This window comes from Protopterus annectens, chromosome 3.part0 (genome assembly GCF_019279795.1).
Source record: "Protopterus annectens isolate FY-2018-M chromosome 3.part0, PAN1.0, whole genome shotgun sequence".
Lineage (NCBI taxonomy): Eukaryota > Metazoa > Chordata > Ceratodontiformes > Protopteridae > Protopterus > Protopterus annectens.
This window is the reverse complement of record NC_056731.1, coordinates 1,178,830,564-1,178,855,401: the sequence shown is the minus strand read 5'-3', so window position 1 is coordinate 1,178,855,401 and position 24,838 is coordinate 1,178,830,564. Positions and strand designations below refer to the sequence as shown.

At 39.4% G+C, this 24,838-nt stretch overlaps 1 protein-coding gene across 1 annotated transcript in view; it reads right to left on the bottom strand.

Moving 5' to 3' along the window:
* Nucleotides 1-24,838, bottom strand: part of CNGB3 (cyclic nucleotide gated channel subunit beta 3) — an 812,110-nt gene that overhangs the window by 497,130 nt on the left and 290,142 nt on the right. Inside the window, exons 7-8 of the mRNA XM_044065779.1 lie at nucleotides 24,712-24,762; nucleotides 24,537-24,623 (exon numbers count right to left, since the gene is read on the bottom strand). Of these exons, the coding sequence (XP_043921714.1) occupies nucleotides 24,537-24,623; nucleotides 24,712-24,762 (138 nt within the window). The remainder of the gene's footprint in view (nucleotides 1-24,536; nucleotides 24,624-24,711; nucleotides 24,763-24,838) is intronic.

Genomic DNA, 24,838 nt, shown 5'->3' with positions numbered 1-24,838 from the left:
TCCTTTTATTCTCTAATATTATTATCTTCCCATTGATCCTGTATAATTTGGGCCCCCTTCTTTCCCTTTCATATTCTCAGCACATTGTATTATCTTTAGTCCACGAGAAGTTTATCAGCATTGCATAAATCCACCTTTCCTATTTTACATAGTTATTTTGCTTCTGTAGTTTTCCTCTACATATAGCCTGTCGTACACTATGCCTCACAAAGTTTTCTAATGTTAGTTTAAAATACTCCTGAAAGTTTTCCAGTCAAGGAAAGTTATAATCCAGTCTTCTGTTATTGCCCTTTTGTCCACTCCCATCCCCTGCCTCAATTCACAAAGACATTTTAATACTGCACCCGTACTACATTCTAAATATGGCTTCATCCATGTTACCCACTAAAGCTGTTTTGTTTCCATGTGTTTTCAGTTATGATATCATGGGTTTATATAATTTCATCTAAAGTTCATTTCATCTAAACTTATTTCATCAAAAACTTACTTCACAACAAATATAACATAAAATGTTTGCGGGGTGGGGGGGCAAGCCCCCATGCACCTCCCATATAGGAAAGCCCCCACCCCCCTTACTTATATATACTAACTCCATAGTCACATGCCCTTGGAGATAAATAGAAACACCACACACAGTGACTCAGTGCTGGAGTAAAACACAATCTTCTGCAAATCTAGGGATACAACATGATAGTGCCCATTAAAGGCCATGCATTCTCTTCTAGACTCACTTTCATGATAATTCCTATGATAAAAATGATACCATCACAAACTTTCTATTGATGTCTACATTTTTCAATGAAATTAATTTAGATGAAATCACTTTAGATGAAATAAGTTTTAGATCAGAGGAATTTACATGAAATAAACTTTAGCTGAAATTATATAAACTCAAGATCAATATCGCCCTTACATTTTTCCGCATTATTTTCTAGGTATTTGGGGGTATCAAGGTATATTCCTCTTCATGATAACGATCCTGTCCTTCTCCAAACCTCCAGCATTTTGGTTCTGATGCCTCCCAGCCTTTCTTTTTTAATCACAATGGAGTCTTATACCATCTGTGTATTGCTAATATCCATACTCAAATGGACCAGTTTTTGCAAAACCTCACACCATTTAGCACACACACCACATTTCTTCACTCCTCCATCTTTTCTCTTCCTTAGCTTTTATTTTTGCAGATACCCCATAGTTTCCCTTCATTGTCCTGTTCCTAATTGTAGGTACAGTGGACCTATTCTTGCCTTACTACTCTCTCTGTCCATCTCTCTCTCCATTCTCTAGCTCATCTTTTCCTTCCCCAGTTCCTTCCTTCCCCTTCTCTGACATCCTCCTTCTGACCATCTGCTTTACCTTTGCCACTGCCCACTTCCCAGCTGTATACCAAACCCGTCCACCCAGGCCCATCAAAACTCCAAGAAATCCAAATACTGTGCCCCACCCTAACTCCCCAAAAGCTCCTTATCCATTGCAATGCTTTCCCTTCCAGTTTTGACCTCTGTACCCCTTTGCATCCTTCCCTCTACAAAAACGCTGTGGCCTTCTGTCTGCTAATACATATTCATCTAGTAATCTGTCTACATATTTCCTTATCATGTGATCCAAACTTACATCCAGTCATTTAAGAGTTGACCCTCTCCCTCTCTCCTTTTCTCAGCACACCCAGTCCAGCTCACTATCTTCATACCCCCTCAGTCTCTACACTAAGCTAACTACCATCAAAACCCAGAATTCAGCATCCCTCATCACCTGACTCTCTTCAATTTCATCACTCTCTTCTGCCTTCTTCCCCTTCCTCCATTCCACAAAACTGACCACACACTCTTTGTATCCTTCCTATTATCTTGGTGTGCAGATAGGTGTAAATATTTTTTATATTTATATTTGATTACCAGGATAAAGTACTGATCTTAACACGACCAATAGCAGGCTCAATCATGGTTATATGCAAAACTGTAACAGCAAATTTTATCAAGTAAAACAGTCTTAGCAAATCTAAGGCAATGAAGTACTATGCATGCAAAAAAATTTACATGGCATTATGTACATGATGTAGAATAACACAGGTTACAATGGGGAAATTGGGACAGTGCAGGTATAAGCTGAGTGGATTTACACAGAGGTAATCAAATACAACAAAATAATTTACATGCAAATAAAGTTACTATGTACATATTTATATAATGCAGAATCATACTATTAACAATGAAAATCTGAGCTAGGAAGGCGCAAGATGAGAGGAATTACACCTAGAGGACACTTGTATGAGTTATGACAGATGTCTGGCAGTCTGGCATTTACATTCAAATTGTTTTAGCTGATGTTGCCTAGACTGAGGACTAGACTTCAAGTAGTTTTTGTTTTTCATTAGATTTTAAGGGAGAGACTGACAACATTTGGGGAGATGAAGCAATGACCCAAATAGTAGGGGTTTGAAGAATGGGACCTCCTCAGTTAGATTACATAATGTAAGATCATATTCCTCACCAAAAGCATTTTTCCTTTCAGTGAAAATATCTGTCCTGACCACCTGTCTAATATCTTACTTATCCCTCTCAGTGCTTCCCAATTTTTTGTAATGGTTTCCTCCACCACCAAATATGCCTTCATACCTAAATATGTGTCCCCTTCCATTCACTCATGGCAACCACACATCACCCCCTTCCTACTCTCCCAGTATATCACTGGCTCCATCATGTGAAAGCATAAACCCTACTGTCTAAATATCTCCAATGTTTCAGACAATTCCAGGGCAATTCCTCAAAAAATATATGATCGCTAGCAAATGAGAATTATCAACTTCTCTCGTTTATTCGTCTCCCCCTTAATCTCTGTCTCAGTTTTGCACTAAATACTCTGTATCTAACAGAACAAGCCTCAGTGAGAGACACCTCTGCCTTGTACTCTTCTGCTAGAATACTTTCTCTAACTCCTGCCATTAACAATGAATTTAGTCCATGTTTACTTATACAGCACTTTTACCACTTCTGCCCACCTACTGTCTCCTATTACTGCTCAAATAAATCATCTCAACACATCTTTTTGAATATCCATAAACACTATACCTGCTTTACTTTCTATTCCTGTTTTTGTCCATCCCCAAAACATAAAAACCCCTCCAATTATCCACTGAAACATTTCCCCTCACACAACCTACTTCTTCTTCTACGTCTCCTATTACTTTTGGTAACACAATTTCCAGCCTGGTTGTAAGCATTCCTGCATTACACAAGGGATCCTGGCCTGTAAGTGGCACATTCTTCTTTGTCCCCTTCTGTTTATACAGTACCTCCATTGATGCCTCATACATGTGCACTGGTAACTTGCCTTCATCTAGTGTACTGCTGAATATCCTAAATAAGTTTTCTTTTACTTGCAGTATCGTCCAGTTGTAAAAATTGACTGGGTACCTTTTGGGAACTCTTGCCTTTCCTTCCTTCATATGCCTGCTGGCATCCATCACTTCCTCACTTCTCCTATTCATTATTCTTCTTTTTTATGTGTAAATTATGCTTCCCATCCCACAAATCTTCTTTCCACACTGTCCACACGTGTATACAAACTCTGAGAAAGCCTTCTGAAAACTTCTCAATTCTTCCCATTCACATACACTGTCACCCCTTCATCATTTTGCTATCTCTCCACCCTACCTTTTTACCTCTGATCCATAAGTTCCCATAGTAATAACTTAATAACAACCTTACATCTTATTTTCTATGAGCAGCTTGATTTCAATTTTGCATTCTTCCACTTTCCAGAAGTGCTCCTTAATTTCTACAATATTTCTTCCACTTCTTCCATCTCTGCCACAACCAAAATTCTAAGTCTCTCACGTTCTTCTCCTTCTGCTTTCTCACTTGCCCTCTCATTCCAACAATGATGCTTTTACCATGTTTCACTCTAGCCTTTCTATCCCTCTATCTCCTTCCTCATTATTTTGTATTACCTCCATTACATAGTTTACATCTACCCAATTTTCTCCCCTTCCCTCCAATGCCCCAGACTCCATTTCTAGCTTTATCTGTCACTGTCCATCCAACTCTATCACATGTTTACCAAGGCATTGTCTGACAGTCCCTATACCATCACTCTCACTTTCCAGACTTCTCCCATAGGCTCATTATCCACCAGAATCCTATTCAACCTTCTATATTGTCTTATCACATCCCTTGAAAACAGAAACCAGCATTCTTGCTCTCTTCTCTCCAACCAAGCATCATTCCTCTGAAGCTTCATTATACCTTCACATAATACCATTTGAGAACTCCTGTGGAATTCCATGGCCCCAAATAACCTATCTCTTTCTGGTTCCAAAGCAAAATTAAAATCTCCCTACTATCACTTCATCTCTTTCTGCCTTCACCTGTCCATCTGCATTAAATTCTACTTTAAATCTTTGACCTAATCCTTATTTAGTCTGTAATACATCTCCATAACTATTTTTTCCCTTGTCTTGTCTATTTTCCTGTTACTCATCTACCTCCTCTCTCCATTTCCCTTTAATTTCCTGCAAGCCATCCTTCCCCTTTATCAAAATTCCCGCTCCCCTTCCAGCCAGTACAACAGACCACCAGTCAACTAAAACCCTTTAGCTCTAGCATCCATACTTCTCTCCTTCCTACTTTCATCTCTTGTACCAATATCAGTTCTGTGCTTTCTGTTATCAGTTTAGCTTGTCCCATTTTAATCCAATGATTTATCACCCCACATTCCATATCTCAGACTATGCTCATGTCTTACCTTTTTTCACATCCCTGCTACTTCTTCAAAACTGGGCTCACAGCACTCTTAGACGAGGCCTGAAGACTTGCCTACATTCCCATGCTAGTAGAGTATGGTGCCTGCTACTGCCAGTCACACTCCTCATAACAGCCAGGTTTCTAGAAATTGTCCCCAGTCCAGGTTTCCCTTTCTCCTCATATCCTATGCTTCTGCCTATTTTTTCCTTAGGATACACTATCCAGCTCTTTCTGTTTAGCCTACCAAACTCCCTCTCTACTTCCAATACCAGTTACTGATCATATTTTTTTACCAGCCAGCTCCCAGTTGATACTTTTCCCTAAAGTGTCCAACGTTTGCTAACCATCAGATCCATCTGAAACAATGCAAGCAGTCATTTCATGCCCTTCCATCCCTTTTATCATCACCCTGCTGCCATACATTCAAAACATCATTAAACCTGCCAGGCCCCTTACAATGTTATACAGATCTGTTGCCCTTACACATCGTTTGTTACACACAGTAGATATTACATATTATTAAGATCTATATTCTCATGCTATTGAAGAAACTCCGCCTATTCTTTTCACTAGTTTGTGATTGATCTGGTATAAACCCAAGGCCTAAAATACAGTTTTATGTGCAAGAATAGTGATACATCGTGCATAATACAGTACAGAACAGTATATTTCTCCTTAACATACCGACAACACCCCCTTCAATTGTTTTCCAGACTTGGCATCTGCTTCTCCCCCCTACTCTCCTGCAGCATCACAGTCCTTTGTCCAGCTTCAGAAATCAGTTATGGTTAACATTTAATAAGCAACAGTTCAATAATAATGTAACAATAATAATGCTCCCATCAGTTAAGCCACAGAGCTTCCCCACCCTCATCTTTTAAAACACCCTATCTTTTCTCTGTAGGAATTTTCAGAAAACAGCTTAAAACTGCTCAGATAAATGCACATGCGTTTGGTCACTAAACTGCTGGTCATTAAGTATCTGTTCTTACTATTTTTTCCACTCCATCCAGCATAGCTTCTCTTTAGACCTCCTTCCATACAGCCATCTGCATTCCTTGTCAGCAGTTTGCTGTTCCATCTACATTGTTCTTCTTCACAGTGGAACATCGACTCTTAAAGGTCTCCAGTGAATATTCATATGCAAAAGGAAGCACAGCATAATACTGTCCAGTGCAACAAAGTACTATATTAGCCATTCAGCAAGCCCATGCATGCTTCACCTTCTAGGCATGTTACTCTTTTTGTACCGAGCCATCATAAACCTTTTCTCATCTATATCTGCGCATGCCTCTTCCCAGCCTCCAGTCATGTATTACCCACAAAATCTGCCCTATTACACAGAAGCATATTTTATGTTAACTTAATATATATCTTATTTAAACAGCAGACAAAAACAAAGTGGTGGTGGACAAAAGAGGGAAGTCAGAAAGTAAGGTACAAAGTATTCTTGCATTTCAGGTTAAATACAATAAAAGGATTTAGCATCCATAAAATTAAATAATGACTGTGTGACATCCCAATTGATTATATTTTATAGGTTTTCATTTTTTTTTTTGTCTGTAGTTTTTCTGCACACTGATTTAAATAACTGCCCAGTTGATCTTTATTTCAAAACATAAAGGGGGGTGGTCCCAACATTCCCTATGGGGGTGGTCCCACAATTCCCTATCTTTTCAATTTTCTAATAAAATTTCATGTTTACTATTGCAGTACGAAAGTTCACTTTTGTGCCTCCATCATTATTGTTATTATCACACCTCTATACTTAAAGGATGGCCGAATGACTGGACTAGTTCATGTAAGTCATTTGACAGCACCATCTGGGATAGACTTTATTTCATCAATACCTGACCCATCAAAGCTTGATCTGTGGATCTCAGAGGACTAGATAGTTTAATGCCAGGGAGAAGGTGCTATACCTCCACAGGGTATGCTCCTTGTACATCTCTAAATAATGTAACTAACCTGGGGTTGAAAAACCATGCAGTCAGTTACATTTGTTGATGTGTGCTGCCAGAATTCTTCTAGGCTTACCCTACCTAACTACAGAGGATCACTTGTTAATGCATTAAAGGACACCCTGAGTGGTACTGTGTTGCCTGATGCACTTTTCAGCACTGAGCTTTCATGTTTTCACTTCTGGCTTCAGTCCTGCAACATCTGTGCTCCTATTTACCCTCCTGGCATTTTCATCTCTTCTTTACTTCCCAGCATCCATGGAAGGGGACAGAACTTGCCTGATCCATCCCTTGATAGCTAATATGCCTTCTACAATATATATTAGTGCTTCCATACACACAAGTGTACACACACACACACACACACACACACACACACACACACACACACACACACACACACACACACACACACAGCACACAAACACAGGGTTACTGTGAAAAAAGTTTGACAGAAACAAGTGTCCATCCTTGAGCTATACCCTGCTCAAATTCACCAGCAGGGGGCACACCACAGTAGACTTATCTGTTAAGCCCATGTTGTCTGCTCACTCCATTCCTCTCCATCCAGAAAAAGACAGATCTTTAGCTTCATACAAGAGAAGAGAATGAATTTGATCTTTTTACTGAAAATATATTTTCTTTTATGAGCACAAATCACATGAGTAGCTACTAAGCTATATTCTAGACAAATTACATCCTTTCTTATATACAGTATTTTGTCTGCTTTTGCTGTCTTACAATCTGTTATTTTTTTATTCACTTATTTATTTGAAAGACTGACTACTACTTAATATTAACAGAGGTCATGAATTGTGTTCTGAAGATTTCGAGCGCAAGACACACTTTCTTTGTCAAAAGACTTTGGTCTTTTCGTTTTCATGACATTATTACAAAAGTGATTAAGAACGTCTACTTCCTCAGCACTCTGCAGAAATGACTATTTCCTCTCACAGAGTTTTTGTTATTTTCTGAGCTGCTGTGTTTGCTGAAATATCTTCACAAAAGTTGTAATTTTTGGTTCTATCGTGCCTGTTGACCAGCTATCCGGTCACTGTGATCAAAGCCCCATTTGTACCTTCTAGAATGAAAACCAAGTCAGTTAAAGGGGATTATTCTTGTGCAATGCTAACATCCCCTCTGAATGCTACATAAATGATTAGTGAATGGATGTGCAATGGACATAGCTGGACCCAAATCAAGTTCCAAAAGTGACATGGCTCCTCAGGCTGTCTAGCTCTCTCATCTTGAGTAGATTGTTTCTGCTGTGTCCTCAGTTGCCACCCGATATTCATTAGAAGGACACAGGTCCACTGACATGCCCACAATGTCCCCTGTGGGAGAAGCAAGTAGGCAGCATCTGTTATCTGAACCTGGATTGGTTGGGTCCACAGAGCTAGCACAGTGAAAGTGTGGGCTCAGTACAATTGAAACATTCTGTATATTTCCCACAAAGTGGACAAGTAGCTGGGAGTGCACACACGCACACACATGTGCACACACACACACACACACACACACACACACACACACACACACACACACACACACACCAGAGACTTTGGCTGCAACACGCAAATCAAAAGAATTATGTGACTAAAAAAGGCCATGCTAAAATATTTTACAAAAAATCATAAATTCAACGACCAGGAACACCACTGCAAGACAAAGCAAAGTCTTTTATTTATCATGTTCTGGTACCTCGGCTTCTTGCCTTCTGCTGGAACATTTAAAACACAATTTTGTCCCTCTCTCTCTCTCTCTCTCTCTCTGTCTATATATATATATATATATATATATATATATATATATATATATATATATATATGGGTCCCCTACGAAATCCCGAACGCACAGAATCCCGACACCCAAAATACCGAGACGAAAAGCCCGAAACCCCACGTTACTGAAAGACCAGGAGTGCAAAATTTAAAATCGCAAAACTAATACATACATACAGCACACACACAAACATACACAAACCCTCCCCCCATAACCAAACAAACCACCCTACACTAAAGATAAGCAGGGGGGATTCGCCCCCTGCACCCCCATGTGGGGGGCTATGCCCTCCACACCCTCTACTTTATTATTCTAACTCCGAGATCGCACAAACATATACACAAGGCAAACTCACACCCATACATTACAGTCCCACACACACACACACACACACACACACACACACACACACACACACACACACACACACACACACACACACACACACACAGACACACACACACACACACACAGAGACACACAGTCACAACACACACTTACACACACTAAAGCCCCTCACAAACACACTTACACACACATTCTTACCTGAACCGTGACACAAGAAGTGCTAACTCAAAATCCCTTAACATCGGGATTTTGAATTTCGCGCTTCTGGTCTTTCGGTAATGTGGGGTTTCGGGCTTTTTGTCTCGGTATTTTGGGCGTCGGGATTCTGTGCATCCGGGATTTCGTAGGGGACCTATATATATATATATATATATATATATATATATATATATATATATATATATATATATATATATATATATGGTTCCCATTCAGAAGCCTGAAACATCATAAGCCTGAAAATCAAAATCCTGAAACCAAAAGCCTGAAAATTCAGAATCCTGAAAACTCAAAATCCTGAAAGCCCAAAATCCTGAAAGACCAAAATCCTGAAACTCAAAATCCTGAAAACACAAATAATGCTAATATGTCACTATAAAGACACTAATATCTACCAACTGACCCTGACCCTAACCCTAACCCTAAGGTTATCGCACACTCACCTGACCCGCGCCCTAAACCTAACTCACTTAAACCACCCCTAACCCCAATATTTGTCACTATTGCATACATGCCTAACCTGCGCCCTAACCCTAACTCACTTAAACCGCCCCTAACCCTAAAATAAAACCAACAGCACACTTACCTGACCCCAACGCATGACCTAACACCACAGGGCTAACAATAGCAAAGCCACAATGACATCAGTATGTCTATTTTGTGTTTTCAGGATTTTGAGTTTCAGGATTTTGGTCTTTCAGGATTTTGGGCTTTCAGGATTTTGAGTTTTCAGGATTCTGAATTTTCAGGCTTTTGGTTTCAGGATTTTGATTTTCAGGCTTATGATGTTTCAGGCTTCTGAATGGGAACCATATATATATATAGGGACAAAATTGTATTTTAAATGTTCCAGCAGAAGGTAAGAAGCTGAGGTACCAGAACGTGCAATAAAATACTTTGCTTTGTCCTGCAGCGGTGTTCCTGGTCGTGGAATTTATGGGGTTTTTTTGGGGAGATCTCATGTTGGTCTGATGTGTATAGAGTTTACTATTTTTCCAGGAAGATGAGGACCACTGAACTTCCAGGTACTACAGCCAGTATAATGTTTGCTGATTTGGTTCATTACCGAGAACGTAGACTGGCTTTGGTTGACCCTTGGGCTTCTACATTTGAGAACAGGGAGATGGATAATTTCCAGTCATTATAGAGACTGATGGTCAAAGAGGTAACAGTCTTTTATGACCTTAAACTTCTTGAGAAATATGCGTCATTAAATATCACCCCTAAGGGGCCTCTGTGTTGACCGGTTACCGGCTGGGGAGTTCACTGATGATGAGAGTGCTTGCCTGGCTGAATGTAGGCAGGCCTCACTACAATGCACACTTGCTTGGTTATGGGTCCTGATTAAAAGGAATGTTTGAAGTTTGGAGAAACTGCAGAGGGAGATCGCTTTGTTACAGAATTCTTTATTAAGTGAAATCTCCCACCAAAGGTATAAAAAACTTTTTGACGAAGTAAATGCAAGTGTGCAAAAGGCAGAATTCAACGTTGTTGAACGCAAAAAGAAAAAGTTAATCAGAGACATAAAAGACTTTGAAAATGACTTGATTTATACTTGTCCATGTAGAGGATGCATTAGCAACTACACAATGGGTAAACGGACTGTATCTGATGTCCGTGACTCATTGGTCTCATCGGGTGAACAAAATTTTGGAAGAAAAAGTGTTTCTTTTGAGGAAATCAGCTCAGAAGACTCCTCGCACTCAAAAAATGTGATAAAAGGGCAGCAGCCAGTTCAACAGCAAGCCAAACTGAATAGGGTGCGAGGAAAAAAGTACGGAAAGAACAGATAGAAGTAAGACTGTGTGTTTCTGACTATAATGCTTCTGATGGACTATTGAATCTGCTTCGGATAATTCAAATAACAAAAATAACTATGACAATGTTAATGTGGTTCATGATGATGTTTGTTTAATTTCTGAAACGTGGGGATATTCATGGTCAAGGGGAAAAGAATGCATTGAAAATTGTTAATTTAACTGACATTAACATTTCACATTCTGGTGATGCTGAAAGGGTACTTTTAAGAGGGGCAAAGTTTGTCCCAACTAGAATTCCGTCTCTTGCAGACATAATTTTAGCTATTAAGAAGTCCTCTCGCAAATTAAACTTGAGTATTTTTTTCAAGCAAAGCAGAATGTGGTTTTCACCAGTGAAGAAAATGTAAATGTAATGAACACCAGTGATGCGTCTTCAGAGGAAGATGATTTACTCCATTTAAGCATTTATGACAATGAAATGTTTCAACAGTGTCTGGGACTTGGTGATGGGAATATGGGTGATTATGCTGAATCTTATACTGTGTCTGAGACATTTTTTACTGGATATGGACATTTAGATATGCCTAAACTGACTTCTGATAGTAATTGTATGCCCCATAGGACTAGCCATGCTATTAATATGTTTGAAAGTTTAGTATGTAAAAAAATTGAAAATTGTTATGGTAATTTTGTAAGGACATTTTGTTCCTGTAATCTCAACAAAGGAGAATGGCAGGCATTACAGGAATTAAGGTCTAACCTAGATAAGGTTGTATATAAAACAGCTGACAAGGGAGGTAACTAGGTGTTTATGAGTATGGATCAATATGAAGAAATGGAGTCAAAGATATTGTCTGAAGATGGGTATTATGATAAGTTACAATATAATCCATTCAAAGATTTTCAACAGAATTAAATGACATTTTGGAACGTGGGGAAAGGCTTGGTTTTTTGAAAAATAAAGATGTTAAAAAGTTGATTGTTAGTACACCTAGACACCCTTTCATGTATGCTGTTCCAAAGATTCATAAAGATTCATTTAAAACCCCAGGTTGACTTATTATCTCAGGAAGAGTATCTTTTTTGGAGAATGTTAATATTTTTTTAGATATTCATCTTAAACGATATTTGACTGCAATACCTTCCCATGTTAAAAACACTCAGGAAATATGACAAGATTTAGTAAATTTTGAATGGAAAGAGAATTACTTTTGGGGAACAGTAGATGCCAATGCTTTGTATTATAACACTGACAAAAGATGGGGCATGGAAGCTGTGGCCAAGAAATTGGGGGAAGGACCACGTTTAGCATTTCTGTTGACCCTTCTTGAGTTTTGTTTAACGCATAATTATTTTAAATGGAAAAATGAGTTTTTCTTACAAAAGAAGGGAACAGCGATGGAGACGGCTTTCGTCCCATCTTATGCCATCACCTATATGGGAGACTTTGAAAGTCAGTTCATGATGTTGGAAGATTATTTTGTGAAGAATGTAATTTACTACAAAAGATACATAAATGATTTGTTATTCATTTGTAAAGATAGTGAAGTAGAATTTTTGGAATTTATGGGAGTTCTGAATAATAACTCACATGGACTGAAATTTACTTGGGGCACGGATAGATTCCGCATTTCATTTTTGGATGTAATTTTTTATGTAGTTAGTAAAAAGAAGATACAGCACAAACCATATAGGAAACCCACAGCTGTTAAGAATTTTCTGCATGCCACTAGTATGCACCGCCCTCACCTTATTGAGTCATTTCCATATGGAGAATTTAAAAGGATTTTCATCAACACTTCTGAAGTTAGTTTAAAGGAAACATGTTTAAATGAGGTGTATGATAGATTAAGAGTCAGAGGTTATGATGATAGAATATTACAAAAGGCAAGGAACAAAATTATGGGAAGGATCATACTAGGATGGCTAGGAGTCATATTGGAGGAGAAATTATGTCTAGGAAAAATGAAGAAGAGAGATTATTTTTCGTCACTAGATATTCGGAATTGTCCTCTGTCTTGGAGAGGATAGCTAGACAGGCTTGGGAAATTGTTAGTGAAGACAATACTATCGGTTCCCTGTTTCCCAAACATATTGTGTTTTCTTATGGTAGATACAATAATCTTAAAGAATTGTTGAACAAGAAATTTTTGAAGCCTACATGTCAGGATATGATGGGTAGAACAGTAGCTACTTATAGTTGTGGAAACTGTTCAGTATGTAATTGGGTAAAGAATTTCCATGGGTGTAGAATTAATGGGAAATTGTACAGGGCCAATGAATTTTACAATTGGAGCAGCTATGGGGTGATTTATATTATTGGTTGTGGCTGCCACCCTGTCTCCTGGTATGTTGGTCAAACTACCAGGAAGGCCAAGATCCGAATTTTGGAACATTTAGGTGACATCAGAAGGCAGAAGTCCTGTAGCCATGCATTTTTTGTCCAAACATCAGGGTTCAGATAGCAGTCTATTTTTTAGTATTTTAGCACGACCAATCAATAACAGGGGAAACTTTAAGAAACAATTAAACAGACTAGAGAGCAGAATGACTATTAATTTTCATACCTTGCATCCCAAAGGAATGAATTTGGGAAATAATGTGACTATTTGAAATAGGGAGGTTAAGATATTATTGGCACTTTATATTATGTATGAAAAGAGTTTTTGTAATACTTTTTGGATGTATTTAAAAATTACATGAGATGCATGATATGGCAAAATGACAACTTTTAAAGTTATTTAAATTTGTTTAAAAGTGCAGATATAATTTGTTACAAAGTCATTTGGATTACTCATGAAAGTGCAATAATTCTATAACTTGGGATATGAATTAATATTTACATTAAGCATTGCCATTAAAATTGTAATAGGGAAGTTAGAGGTAATTAGCACTTTATAACATGGTAAAATGTTTTTTGATATTAAAATAGAAACCATAAATAATGTTAAATACATTTAATAAGAAATTCAGTCACATAATAATGATATATTTAATATTGTTTAAAAATGTACTTACATCTACTGTTTAAACATTCAATGCCATTTGGTTTATATAGGGAAGTGCAATAGCTTGAAAGTCTGAGAATGTTTTCTTAATGTACTGATTTATGTAGTGCTTTATCTGATAATTGATTAATTAAATAATTGGAAGTGGGGGTATATATATATATATATATATATATATATATATATATATATATATATATATGTATATAGGGACAAAATTGTGTTTTAAATGTTCCAACAGAAGGCAAGAAGCCGAGGTACCAGAACGTGTTAAATAAAAGACTTTGCTTTGTCCTGCAGTGGTGTTCCTGGTCGTGGAATTTATGTTTTTTTTTGAAGATATATTGGTCTGATGTGCATAGAGTTTAAAATATTTTACTTTGACTATTTTTTGTTAAAAATTGTATTAAATTTTACATAAACATTTAACCATGGTTTGATATAAATTGTTTTTAATTAAAGAATACAGGAAACCTGATTTATCTCATTATGAAGTACATTAGCACTAGCATTGGTTGTCAACCTTACTTATCAACCGACAGCAAGGTGAGGGGGGGGGGTCAAGAAATGTAATGTTGTTCTTTTGTGCATTTAAACCTAAGGTCATCTTTATCATGACAACACTGTTGTTCAGCGTCTTTTTCATGTATTATAATTTCAGAATGCATAACACTTCCAGATGTTATAAGTTTTCAAAATCATAAGAGCTGGTTAATGTAACCGTTATTTTTATCTACTGCTTTGTATATGTTATTGTTTTGGCTCATGTCTGTACAAATTATTTCTAATAGTTTTTATGCTGCTTTGCACTTCTGGCAGTTCAGATTCATAGCATGTATTGCTTAAGTGCTTATGAAGCAGTCACCATATGTGAACAAAATTACAAAGCAAGGAAAACTTTAGATATCACAATGTGAACTGTGTATTTTTGTTTTACTTGCAGATCATTCATCTGTCAATCCATCCATCCATCCATCCATCCATCCATCCATCCATCCATCCATCCATCCATCCATCAATCCATCCATACATCCATTCATCTGTTTTCATTACCCACATTACCTAGTTCAGAGTGACATGAAGGCAGAACATATTGCTTGACAGCAACAGGAAAAAGATAGGAGCAAATCCTGAATGGGATGTAATGCATCAAAGGACATCTTCTGTTTTTACATCAAGAGGTTAGTGGATTTTCCATCTAGTACACTGGTAGCCTGGTCTCTTTAGGTTGGGGAAACACTTGAGATTTCTGCATGTAATTTTATTGGCTGGAGGGCTTATTAATCAGCTTATTTTGTTTTTAGTGACTTTATAAATTCTGTACAATTGAGTGCCTCTTTGGTAATTTCTGCAAAGCGAAGACTTTTATTGAATAATCACACTTTTAAAACCTGTTTAAAGTACACTGCTGTATCTGTATCTTTAAGTTTGTCTATGGTAGCATTTTGTATATTTTAAGTTTTTTGTGGTAGCATTTCACTCTGGACACTCCTTTACTGTTCATTTACATTAGGAGGACTGGGATTATTCATCTAGTGGCGATAGGTGTTTACCCAGTCTCTCTGAGCTGGGAAGCACACAAAAGGGCTCTATCTTTTTTGTACTTCTGTCATATACTGTGACTGTACTTTAGCAGTTTCAAAAAAATATATTGGCTGTTGCTGCTTTAAGTAATTAATTGCATGCATTACACTGTATCTGTTAGTTGTAGGGCTGTTGTAGGTAGTTTGTGTGGTCTTGTTATACTTGGGCTCCAAACCAGCTATTCAACATTAAGAAGGTGTTTTATCTACACCCTTGTGGCAAAAGTGTACTGATCTAACCTGCATGAGTTGGGGATTGCTGGTGGAAGGCTTATCGTGTGCTTTCCTGATTGGCAGTTAGCTTAAAACTTGTTTCTCTTTGCTCATATTTAAGCCTCACATTTACATGGTGCTGCTCTTCGAGCAGCAGCAGTTAGCAGTGTCCTGTATAGACGCAAAAGCCTATAAGCTCAGTTTTTCCCTAAACAGCTGTCAGTGAAACCCTTCCAAGTTTTCTGCTACTGTAGGAGCAACTCAGTTGCACACTGAGCACTGTTGCCTTATTGATCAGCCTAAGCCTACACAAAATATAGGTCCCTCTTTTAGTCTTAGCACTACCAGCACAGTCTTGTAAAATTAACCCATTCCCTTCCCTAATAAAACATACAGTAACAGCCTGCTATCATGAATTGGCAGATTTCCATCATCTCTCTCTGGCCAGCCTGATAGACATGGGCATCCTGAGGCAATGTAGCAATTGTCTCATGTATAATGACAACCACTTACTCCTGAAACAGACAAATACTTTATGTGAGAGATGTAGTTACACTATGAAATTGACGGCAAGACTCTCACGTAAGGACAACTTGAATGCCAAACAGGTTGTCAGCACACACACACACATATACACACACACACACACACACACACACACACACACACACACACACACACACACACACACACACACAAATGCGCACACACACACACACACACACACACACACACACACACACACACACACACACACACACACACACACACACACACACTAAATAAGGACATGGCACATAAACCCACATATGCTGAGGTACTCACTAGTAACTTATCAAAAGATCAGATGCCTCCCAAATGGAAACCACTTACATACATAACAATACAAAAAACAACCACAACACATAACAACACACACACCCCAGTGTCTCACCAAATAAGCCCATAAGGCATAACACCACAAAACCTAATGTATTGGTCATAGGTGACACCATTGTGGTGACTCCATTGTGAGACACACATGGATGTTCCTTCTGGGAGGATGGCATAATGGTTAAGGTGTTTACCTGCCAAACACAAGGTGCAGGGTTTGATTCTCATGTGGGGTAATTGGCTAGGCTTAAAATGGCCCACAAGGGGCAATTAGCCTAGTACTAACCTATGAACCTATAAACCAGGCTGGTTAAGAAGCAGGTTACAGTTAGCTGCCTGTCAGGTGTCAGGATTCGCCATGTCACTCAAGCACAAGTACCAGTATGATCACCATGGTCCATGTGGGGATGAATGACTTGAGACGTACTTCACTGGACTATATGAAGAGAGACATGACTGAGCACTCAGATTATGTGTCACAGGCAGGTATAAGCCTAGCATTAAGCAACATTTTACCTTCTGTAAGGATGATACCACAATACAAACAAAAAAAAATGACTGACTTTAACAATTGGCTTAGCTTCTGGTGTCAGTCCAGGGGAATCCAACATCTGTCAGCCTGGGAAGACATGATTGACAGGCCATTCTGCTTTGACAGAGATGGTCTGCATCTGTCTCCTCTAGCAACTCTATGGTGCCTTTTTAGGCAGTGTCAAAATAACCTTGCAACATAACAAAAATCCTCCCTGGATAAACTCAAGGTACTGTTGCTTAATGCTAGGAGTCTAAACAAGAAACTGCACTCCCCGGAAAAAACTTCTCACTTTGGAAGATGCCGAAGTCTGTCACTAAGACATGGTTCAAAGGTGCAGAAAGCACCACGGCTGTGCAGGGCTACAATGCCGTCCATACATTCAGATTGCAAACTGAGTGTGAAAGAACCAAAGAGGTGTATCCATCTTCATTAAGGATAGGTACACCTTGAAACTGGTAAAACAGTATGACTCTCTTGAGCTACTCCATGTCCAATTAACTATAGCAAACCCCCCTATCACATAGATAACTATACGTCCCCGACCCTGAAACAGGAAAAGCATACCGCATACCTGGACTTACTGGAGTCACTTGCCATTCAGCCCAGCATCTTGCTCATGGGTGATTTTAATTATCTTACCATCAACTGGGAAACGTACATGACCACAAACATGCTGGCTCAGAGGATCTTAGACTTTGTCAATGCAAATGATCTGGTACAGCTAGTCAGCACACCCACAAGAGGCTCAAATATCCTAGACATAGTACAATAATTGCACCCCCTCCATGTGATGTACTCCCTCATAAAATCAGACTGTAAATCAGTCTCATTCAATGTAATTATAAGACCAGATACCCTATCAAGCTCAGAAATGCTTCAAAATTTTTCAAAGACAAATTCCCTCCTACTAAATGATGGTATAAAAAGTTTCAAAGCTCCCTCGAACACAGATAACATGGACTCTTATGGAGAGGTGTACACCAATGCCCTATATAAGCACTTAAGCAGTTGCACAGAATCATAAGCAGTTGCATAGAATCAGCGGTACCTGACCAGATTAAAACCAGGTCTTGCCGAAAAAACAAGCCACCCTGGTGGACTCTGGTATAATGAGGCTACACAACAAGAAAAAGAAGCAAATATCCAAGAACAAGAGAAAACTGGCTCAGCTGTAGAAGAAATCCCCTCTCTAGCTTAAACAAACAAATTAAAGATCTTGTCAAGTCCTTCAAAGCTAAGTGCAAAGCCAAAATAGCCTCCCAAGCTATGGATAATCACAAGGCATTCTTTATCTATGTCCAAAATCTAAAAGGGAATACCCAACTATGTGCTGATGGTTGTGGATGGCATAACTCATATTCAGCCATAGGTAACAGCCAACTTGCTAGCTGACAGATCAGGAGAAAGCTTCACTCCATTGTCCCTTCCAGTCACCCCCCAAAATGTACCTGCCATCATTCTTCAGTCTATTATCTCAAGAGAGTAGGTCATCTCAGCACTATCCAATGACAAAAATATGGCATCAGTGGGACCAGACAACATCACAGATTGCCTTTTAAACAACTTAAAACATGACCTAGCAGACCTACTTGGATCCCTGTATAACCACAATCTGAGAACTGGCTATGTTCCAGTGGAATGCAGGACAGCAACAGTAATCTCTCTGCACAAAGGGGAGTCATCAACTGACCCTGGGAATTATAGGCACATAAGCTTGACTAGCCTCGTGTGCAAGGCCATGGAAAGAATAATTATGGACCTTATTAACAAGGACATAGGTAATTTCCAAAGTCTGGACCCAACCCAGTTCGGATTCGTTAAAGCCAGATCATGCCTGTTAAACAGGGTTGACTTCTTCAAGAAAGTTGCCAAGGCCCTGGGTGAGGGAAAAACAGTGCATACTGCCTGTCTTGACCTACTCCCCCCACTCAAGTATTATAGAGAAACTTGCCCAGTTGGGAATTAACCCCTACATTACCATATGGATAGCCAGCTGGCTTACTGACAGGACACATATTGTCAAAGTGGGTGACTTCACCTCTTGCAAGTAACACAGAGTTCTGCTGGGCCCCTTACTGTTTGGAATTCATTTCTCAGAAGTCCAGGCAAACTTAGATGGCCTGTGGCTGACCAAGTTTGTTGATGATTGCAAATTGGGAGCAATTATTGAGTCCCCCAATGATGTTAATATACTGCAGACAGGGTTAATGCAGACACATGATTGGTGTCAAAGCCATGAATTAAAGCTAAATGTAAAAACATGCATTATTATTCTCTTTGGAAAAGCTGACAACCCTGTAAATTACATTATAGACAGCACCCCCTTAAGTGTAGACTCAGTGGTACATGATTTGGGTACTCAGGATGATAGCAATCTGAAGTATGACCACCACATATCCACAGTAGTAAGGAAATCCTTCTGTCTGGCTCACCTTATAGGTAAAGGCATCTTATCTAGATCTAAAGATGTTGTAATTTCTTTATACTTGGCCCTCATCAGACCAATAATGGAGTACAGTGCCCCCTTTTGCATGCACCTCACCAGACACCTGCAAAAATTGTAGAGACCACAGAGGTTTCTCACCAAGAAATTACAGGGTAAACAAATCAAGTCTTATGCAGAAAGACTGAAATCCCTGTCACTGTATTCTGTCTCCAACAGGTTGCTAAGGGGTGACTTGTGCCTGGCTTACAGGGCAGTCTATGACCTGGCCTTGATGGAAATGTTACACATTCATAAATCAAACTGCAGGAGGGACACTTACTCCACGGATCTTAACCTAGCCTCTGACATGAACAGATCATGCTGGATAGATAGATACATTCCCACAGACTGCCACTTTTCTGGAACAAGCTTCTAATTCATGTGAAACAGAGCCCTTCCCGGACCCTCTTCAAACACAGTCTAGATCAATGGATTGGTGACTGCAAATTCACTCCTAGGGTGGTGCCCGTGTCCCTCCTGGACAAAGGAAGTTGATATTAACTACCACAGACACTTACCTCTGGGAACGTTACTCACCTAACCAGACAACTGGGGAAACTCAGGATAAATATGGCTAGGCTTGTAAGGGTCTAGGGCTATTAGCCTAGTAACCTCCTATGAACCTATGAACCTTCACACACAACCACACACATGCACATGCATGCGTGCAAGTGCACACAAATACACACACAGACACACACACACACACACACACACACACACACACACACACACACACACACACACACACACACACACACACACACACACACACACACTCACACACACACACACATCACAAAGATATCTAGAGATATCTTTGAACATTGCTAGTTCATGTACCTACATGAGTTAAGGGGTTTACTATCATAAATTCGAAAATCAGAAAAAAAATGTGTCTGCATTTTCGAATTTATACATCAGAAATGAACATTTCCAAATTACCCTAAAGTCGAAAACAGCTGTGTATTGTCAAAAATGTAGCTCGCGACATTTATGGCAATACACAGCACTCCCACCCGTCCCGTAACTACCTACCTACCTAGCCTACACTCACAGTTATGCAGGGGGGCAAGCCCCCCCTACCTTAATATTCCAACTCCAAGATCGCACTACAGTGATGAAAGGGATGTATTTCCCTAACCGCACTGTACCGCGATCCCCTCACATGAGCGAACGTTAGAATTGTGAATGCACAGTCCATTCGCAATGGTAATGTTCGCTCACATCACCTGCTGAAATATGAAGTATTCGAACATCTGTTGTTCGAATACTTCATAGCCGTGCAAGTGCACGTCGGCATTGTGATAGTAAACCGAGTTAAGGATATGGGGAAAAAAATCAAACCAGTCTCAGTATAAACCCATTTGGAGTCAACATGCATACTCTACTGAGAAGGCTCCCTTGCTGAGAAATGAACTGGAAAACCAACAGCTGTGCAGCAACACAGTTGATCAATCTCTTACTTTCTTTGGCACTTATGCCTGACTGTCGCAGGTCTTCTCTCACACAACCCATCCTCCTCTTTGCTGAATGCCATTGTTTCCTCTTGCCTTCTTCCTATTTGTCCCAAATCTTTACTAGGTTGTTTTGTGCTTTCCTGCACATGTGCCTGAACCACTATAATCTGTTCTCTTTGACCTTTTCTGCAATTGCAGCTGCTTTGGCTTCTGCTCTGATATCCTTATTTCTTCGCCTGTCCCACAGTGTGCACCCTACCATCCATCTCATGCATTCATTTCTATCACCTCTAGCTTCCTCAACTCTTTGCCTTTCCTGCCCAAGTTTCTGTACCATACAGTAGTACTGGTCACACCACTGTTTTGTACACCTTACTTTTAAGCTTTTTTGGCATTCTTCTGTCATACACTACACCTGACACTCTGTGCCAGTTGGCTGCAGCCCCTCTGATTCTAGCTTTGACCTCCTCATTCAGACTTCCTTCTCCTCAACCACCCCTGCCAAATACTTGAAGCTGTTACCCTGTTCCACTGTTTTCATTCTACCTCATATTTCAGCTTCTTCTGATTTCCCCCATTTGTTGCCATTACAACTTATTTGTACTCAGATTCATCCAATGTGCATTCAGTTTTGCATTCCATTCCCCTACCTTTTGCTGAAGTTCTTGCTCAGAGTCTGCCTATAATGCCACTTTATTTGCATATGGCAACTTTATTGACCTGTCGCATCCAACCTGTTTGCTAATGTAGTCCATCACCAGTATGAACAGCAGTGGGTTCAGAGATGAATTGATGCACACCTACTCCCACTGGGAATCATTCTGTAAGACTGAACACTGTTTGTACTTGAGTCTTTGTGTCCTTGTACATCGCTTGCACTAATTTTACCTATGTTTCTGGGCATAGCCAGCTTTAGGCATAGGCCAACTAGGTGGCCACCTAGGGCACCGCTCTAGTAGGGGCACTTTTCTAATATTTATTTGGTGTAGGTAGACTAGGATGGGGGCACCGGATGGTGGGGTGGGGGGGTGCCATGGAGCCCTTTTGCCTAGGGCACCAGTTGACCTAAGGCCACTCCTGTTTCTGGGACTCCAAACCACTAAAGTACTGCCCAAATCAGCTTTCTTGGGACCTTGTCATATGCTTTCTCCAAGTCTAGGAATACCCAGTTGGACTTTTTCCTCATTTCTAGCTTCTTTTCAAGTGTCTGTCTCACTGCAAACATTGTGTTGGTTATTCTGCATCTTGATCTGAATCCGAACTGCTCACCTCTTATCTTACTTTCTACTAATCTGCATTTTCATTTTTCAATCACACTCTCCAGAACTTTCATGCAATGTGACAGAGGTTTGATACCGCTGTACTGCCCACAGTTGTTAATGTCCCCTTGGTTCTTGAACACTGGCACCAGTATGCTTCTTCTCCAGTCATCTGGGTAACATCTTTCTCTCTACACTGCTATGAGCACCCTCAGCAGCCATTTCACCTCTATCTCACCCAACATTAGGATCATATCTGATGTGACCTCATCTGAGCTTGCTGCTTTCCCTGACTTCATTTTCCTTTGTGCTGTTGCTACTTCTTCTAATGTGGGCTCCTCCTCTTCTCACACCATAGGCTGTGTCTGGGACAATACAGCATCTGCAGGGTTTTCTTCATTCAGAAGTTGCTGGAAGTACCCATTCCATCTGCCTTTTATGTCCTGTGGACTGGTGAGCAGGTTGTTGCTGGCATCCCTTATGAAGGGTGTCTGACTGCCTTTATTATCTTTATCCTTATATCCTTGTCATGCAACCTGATAGAGTTTCTTTAAGCTATCCATGGAGTCACTTTTCAGAAGTTGGCAGAGTGCCTCTGATGCCTTGTTCTTTGCTATCAACTCCTTGTTTAGCCTCTTTGTTAACAAACACAGCTGATGTGCTCATTAAATAAAACCGGTGAAATGGTAAATACACAATGAGCTTCATTTAAATTTAAAGTGTACTGTCCTGCTATACATATAGTATTACTGCACAATATCAGTAGTGACTTGCTATTCCTATTATCAGTATAGAATGGAATTGTTAAACATCTGTGATAGCAATAGCTTTATCACATGTATGCATGACATATGGGTGTCTACACTGGTGCATATCTAGACAACACTGTGCATAGTGGACTATACAGTCTATCAAAAGCCCTTTGTATATTTATCAGCAACATACTAGGTGTGCCAGGCACACTGAACCAATTATATCATGTAAATGAATTTCACTGAACTGCACATGACTGCAGTATACCATCTGTCAATGTGCCACTGACAGTGCCTCAGGCACTGTGATCTGAATAACTACTCACTTCCTGTATTGTGATGCTGGAGGAATCCTATTTCCTTCCAACTGCATCATGGGTACTACAGAGAATGCTATACCTAGCAGTGGAAACATTATGACTGCACACAGATCCGGATACTAATAATGAAGCTATCAGTGCAGCTACCTAAACCAGTGATAGGGAGGCTATATCAAATTTCTTTGGGGTCAGGGATTGAAAAAGACAGAAAATAGCTGTGTCTGAGGGTGATTTCAAGGCAAGGACAATCCATAAGATTTCAAAGACAACTGGCACAACATGGGCAATATGTTGAATACCCAAGTCTGAATCCTGTCTCTTTGAAACCATCAACCAGAAATAATATGAATCTCATAAACATAACATCAATCAATCAATCAATCAATCAATCAATCAATCAATCAATCAATCAATCAAAGTCAATATATAAGTAAATGAATGAATAACCCTCATTATGGATGTTTGTCCCTCTCCACAACACCCCTAATTAAATCTACCAATTTTAAGTTTATTGTGCATTACAGCATATTATATTTGGTTAATAGGGAACTTTGTGAGGCTTTCATTTTGATTTATTTTCAATGACTCATGATTTGGGCTTGCAGCACTCAATACATGACAGTGTTCTGAGCAGAGACAGAAGACTGTTAGTGCGTGTATTTTCAGCATTCTTCATGAACTACATGAAACTGGTAGGTGGGATATATTGCACTAAAGGGTGCTGTGCTACATACTCACGGCTGTCACATATGGTCAGGCACAGACTTCGTAAACATATACTCATTCAGATACAGACAGAATCTGCGCAGTGTGCAGCCATGATATAATGTGTTTATTAGCACAATGATATTCTAGACTGGACAACTGTGCAGGATTGAGTGGGGCACTCTAGCCCACCTAGTCCATCCCTGATGATTGTACTTGTCTTTGCCATACTCATAGATTACTGCAGTGGTCATGCTTGGTACATTTCTGGGAAGACTTGGACATTACAACAAGGCAAAAGAGATACAAATAGCACAAGAGCATACTCTTCTAGCTATGGTATTTATGCAACTAACACTGTGACAGCTTTTGGAAAGGATAGCAGAAGCAGAGTCTGCCAATTATATTCCGGAATACAATCATGGCAAAATCAAATGTGAATTCAACAGCAATTGTCATATAATAACAAACATTAGGTGAACATCATAGATGATTAACTATTCTAGATCAGTGTTGCAGAAAATTTTGTACCTTAAGTATTCTGTTGAGTCTAAAGGAAGGGTGAAATCCAAAAAGGAAGGCCAAGATTTCAAATGGCAAAATGGATGCCACATCCAGCTAATAAAGAGAACAATAATCAGAGTTACCATTTAGTTTTTCACAAATAATGAATATCAACAACATTATATCTACTTTATTTACTGACCTGAAATTTTACAGAACGTCTATAATTTTTCTTCATTTCTTCTTTATCTACCTGTTGAAAATTGCAAATTCCACTTTGAGAAATTAATTAACCAAAGACCTTCCAATGAGTACACCACCTTCCAGTG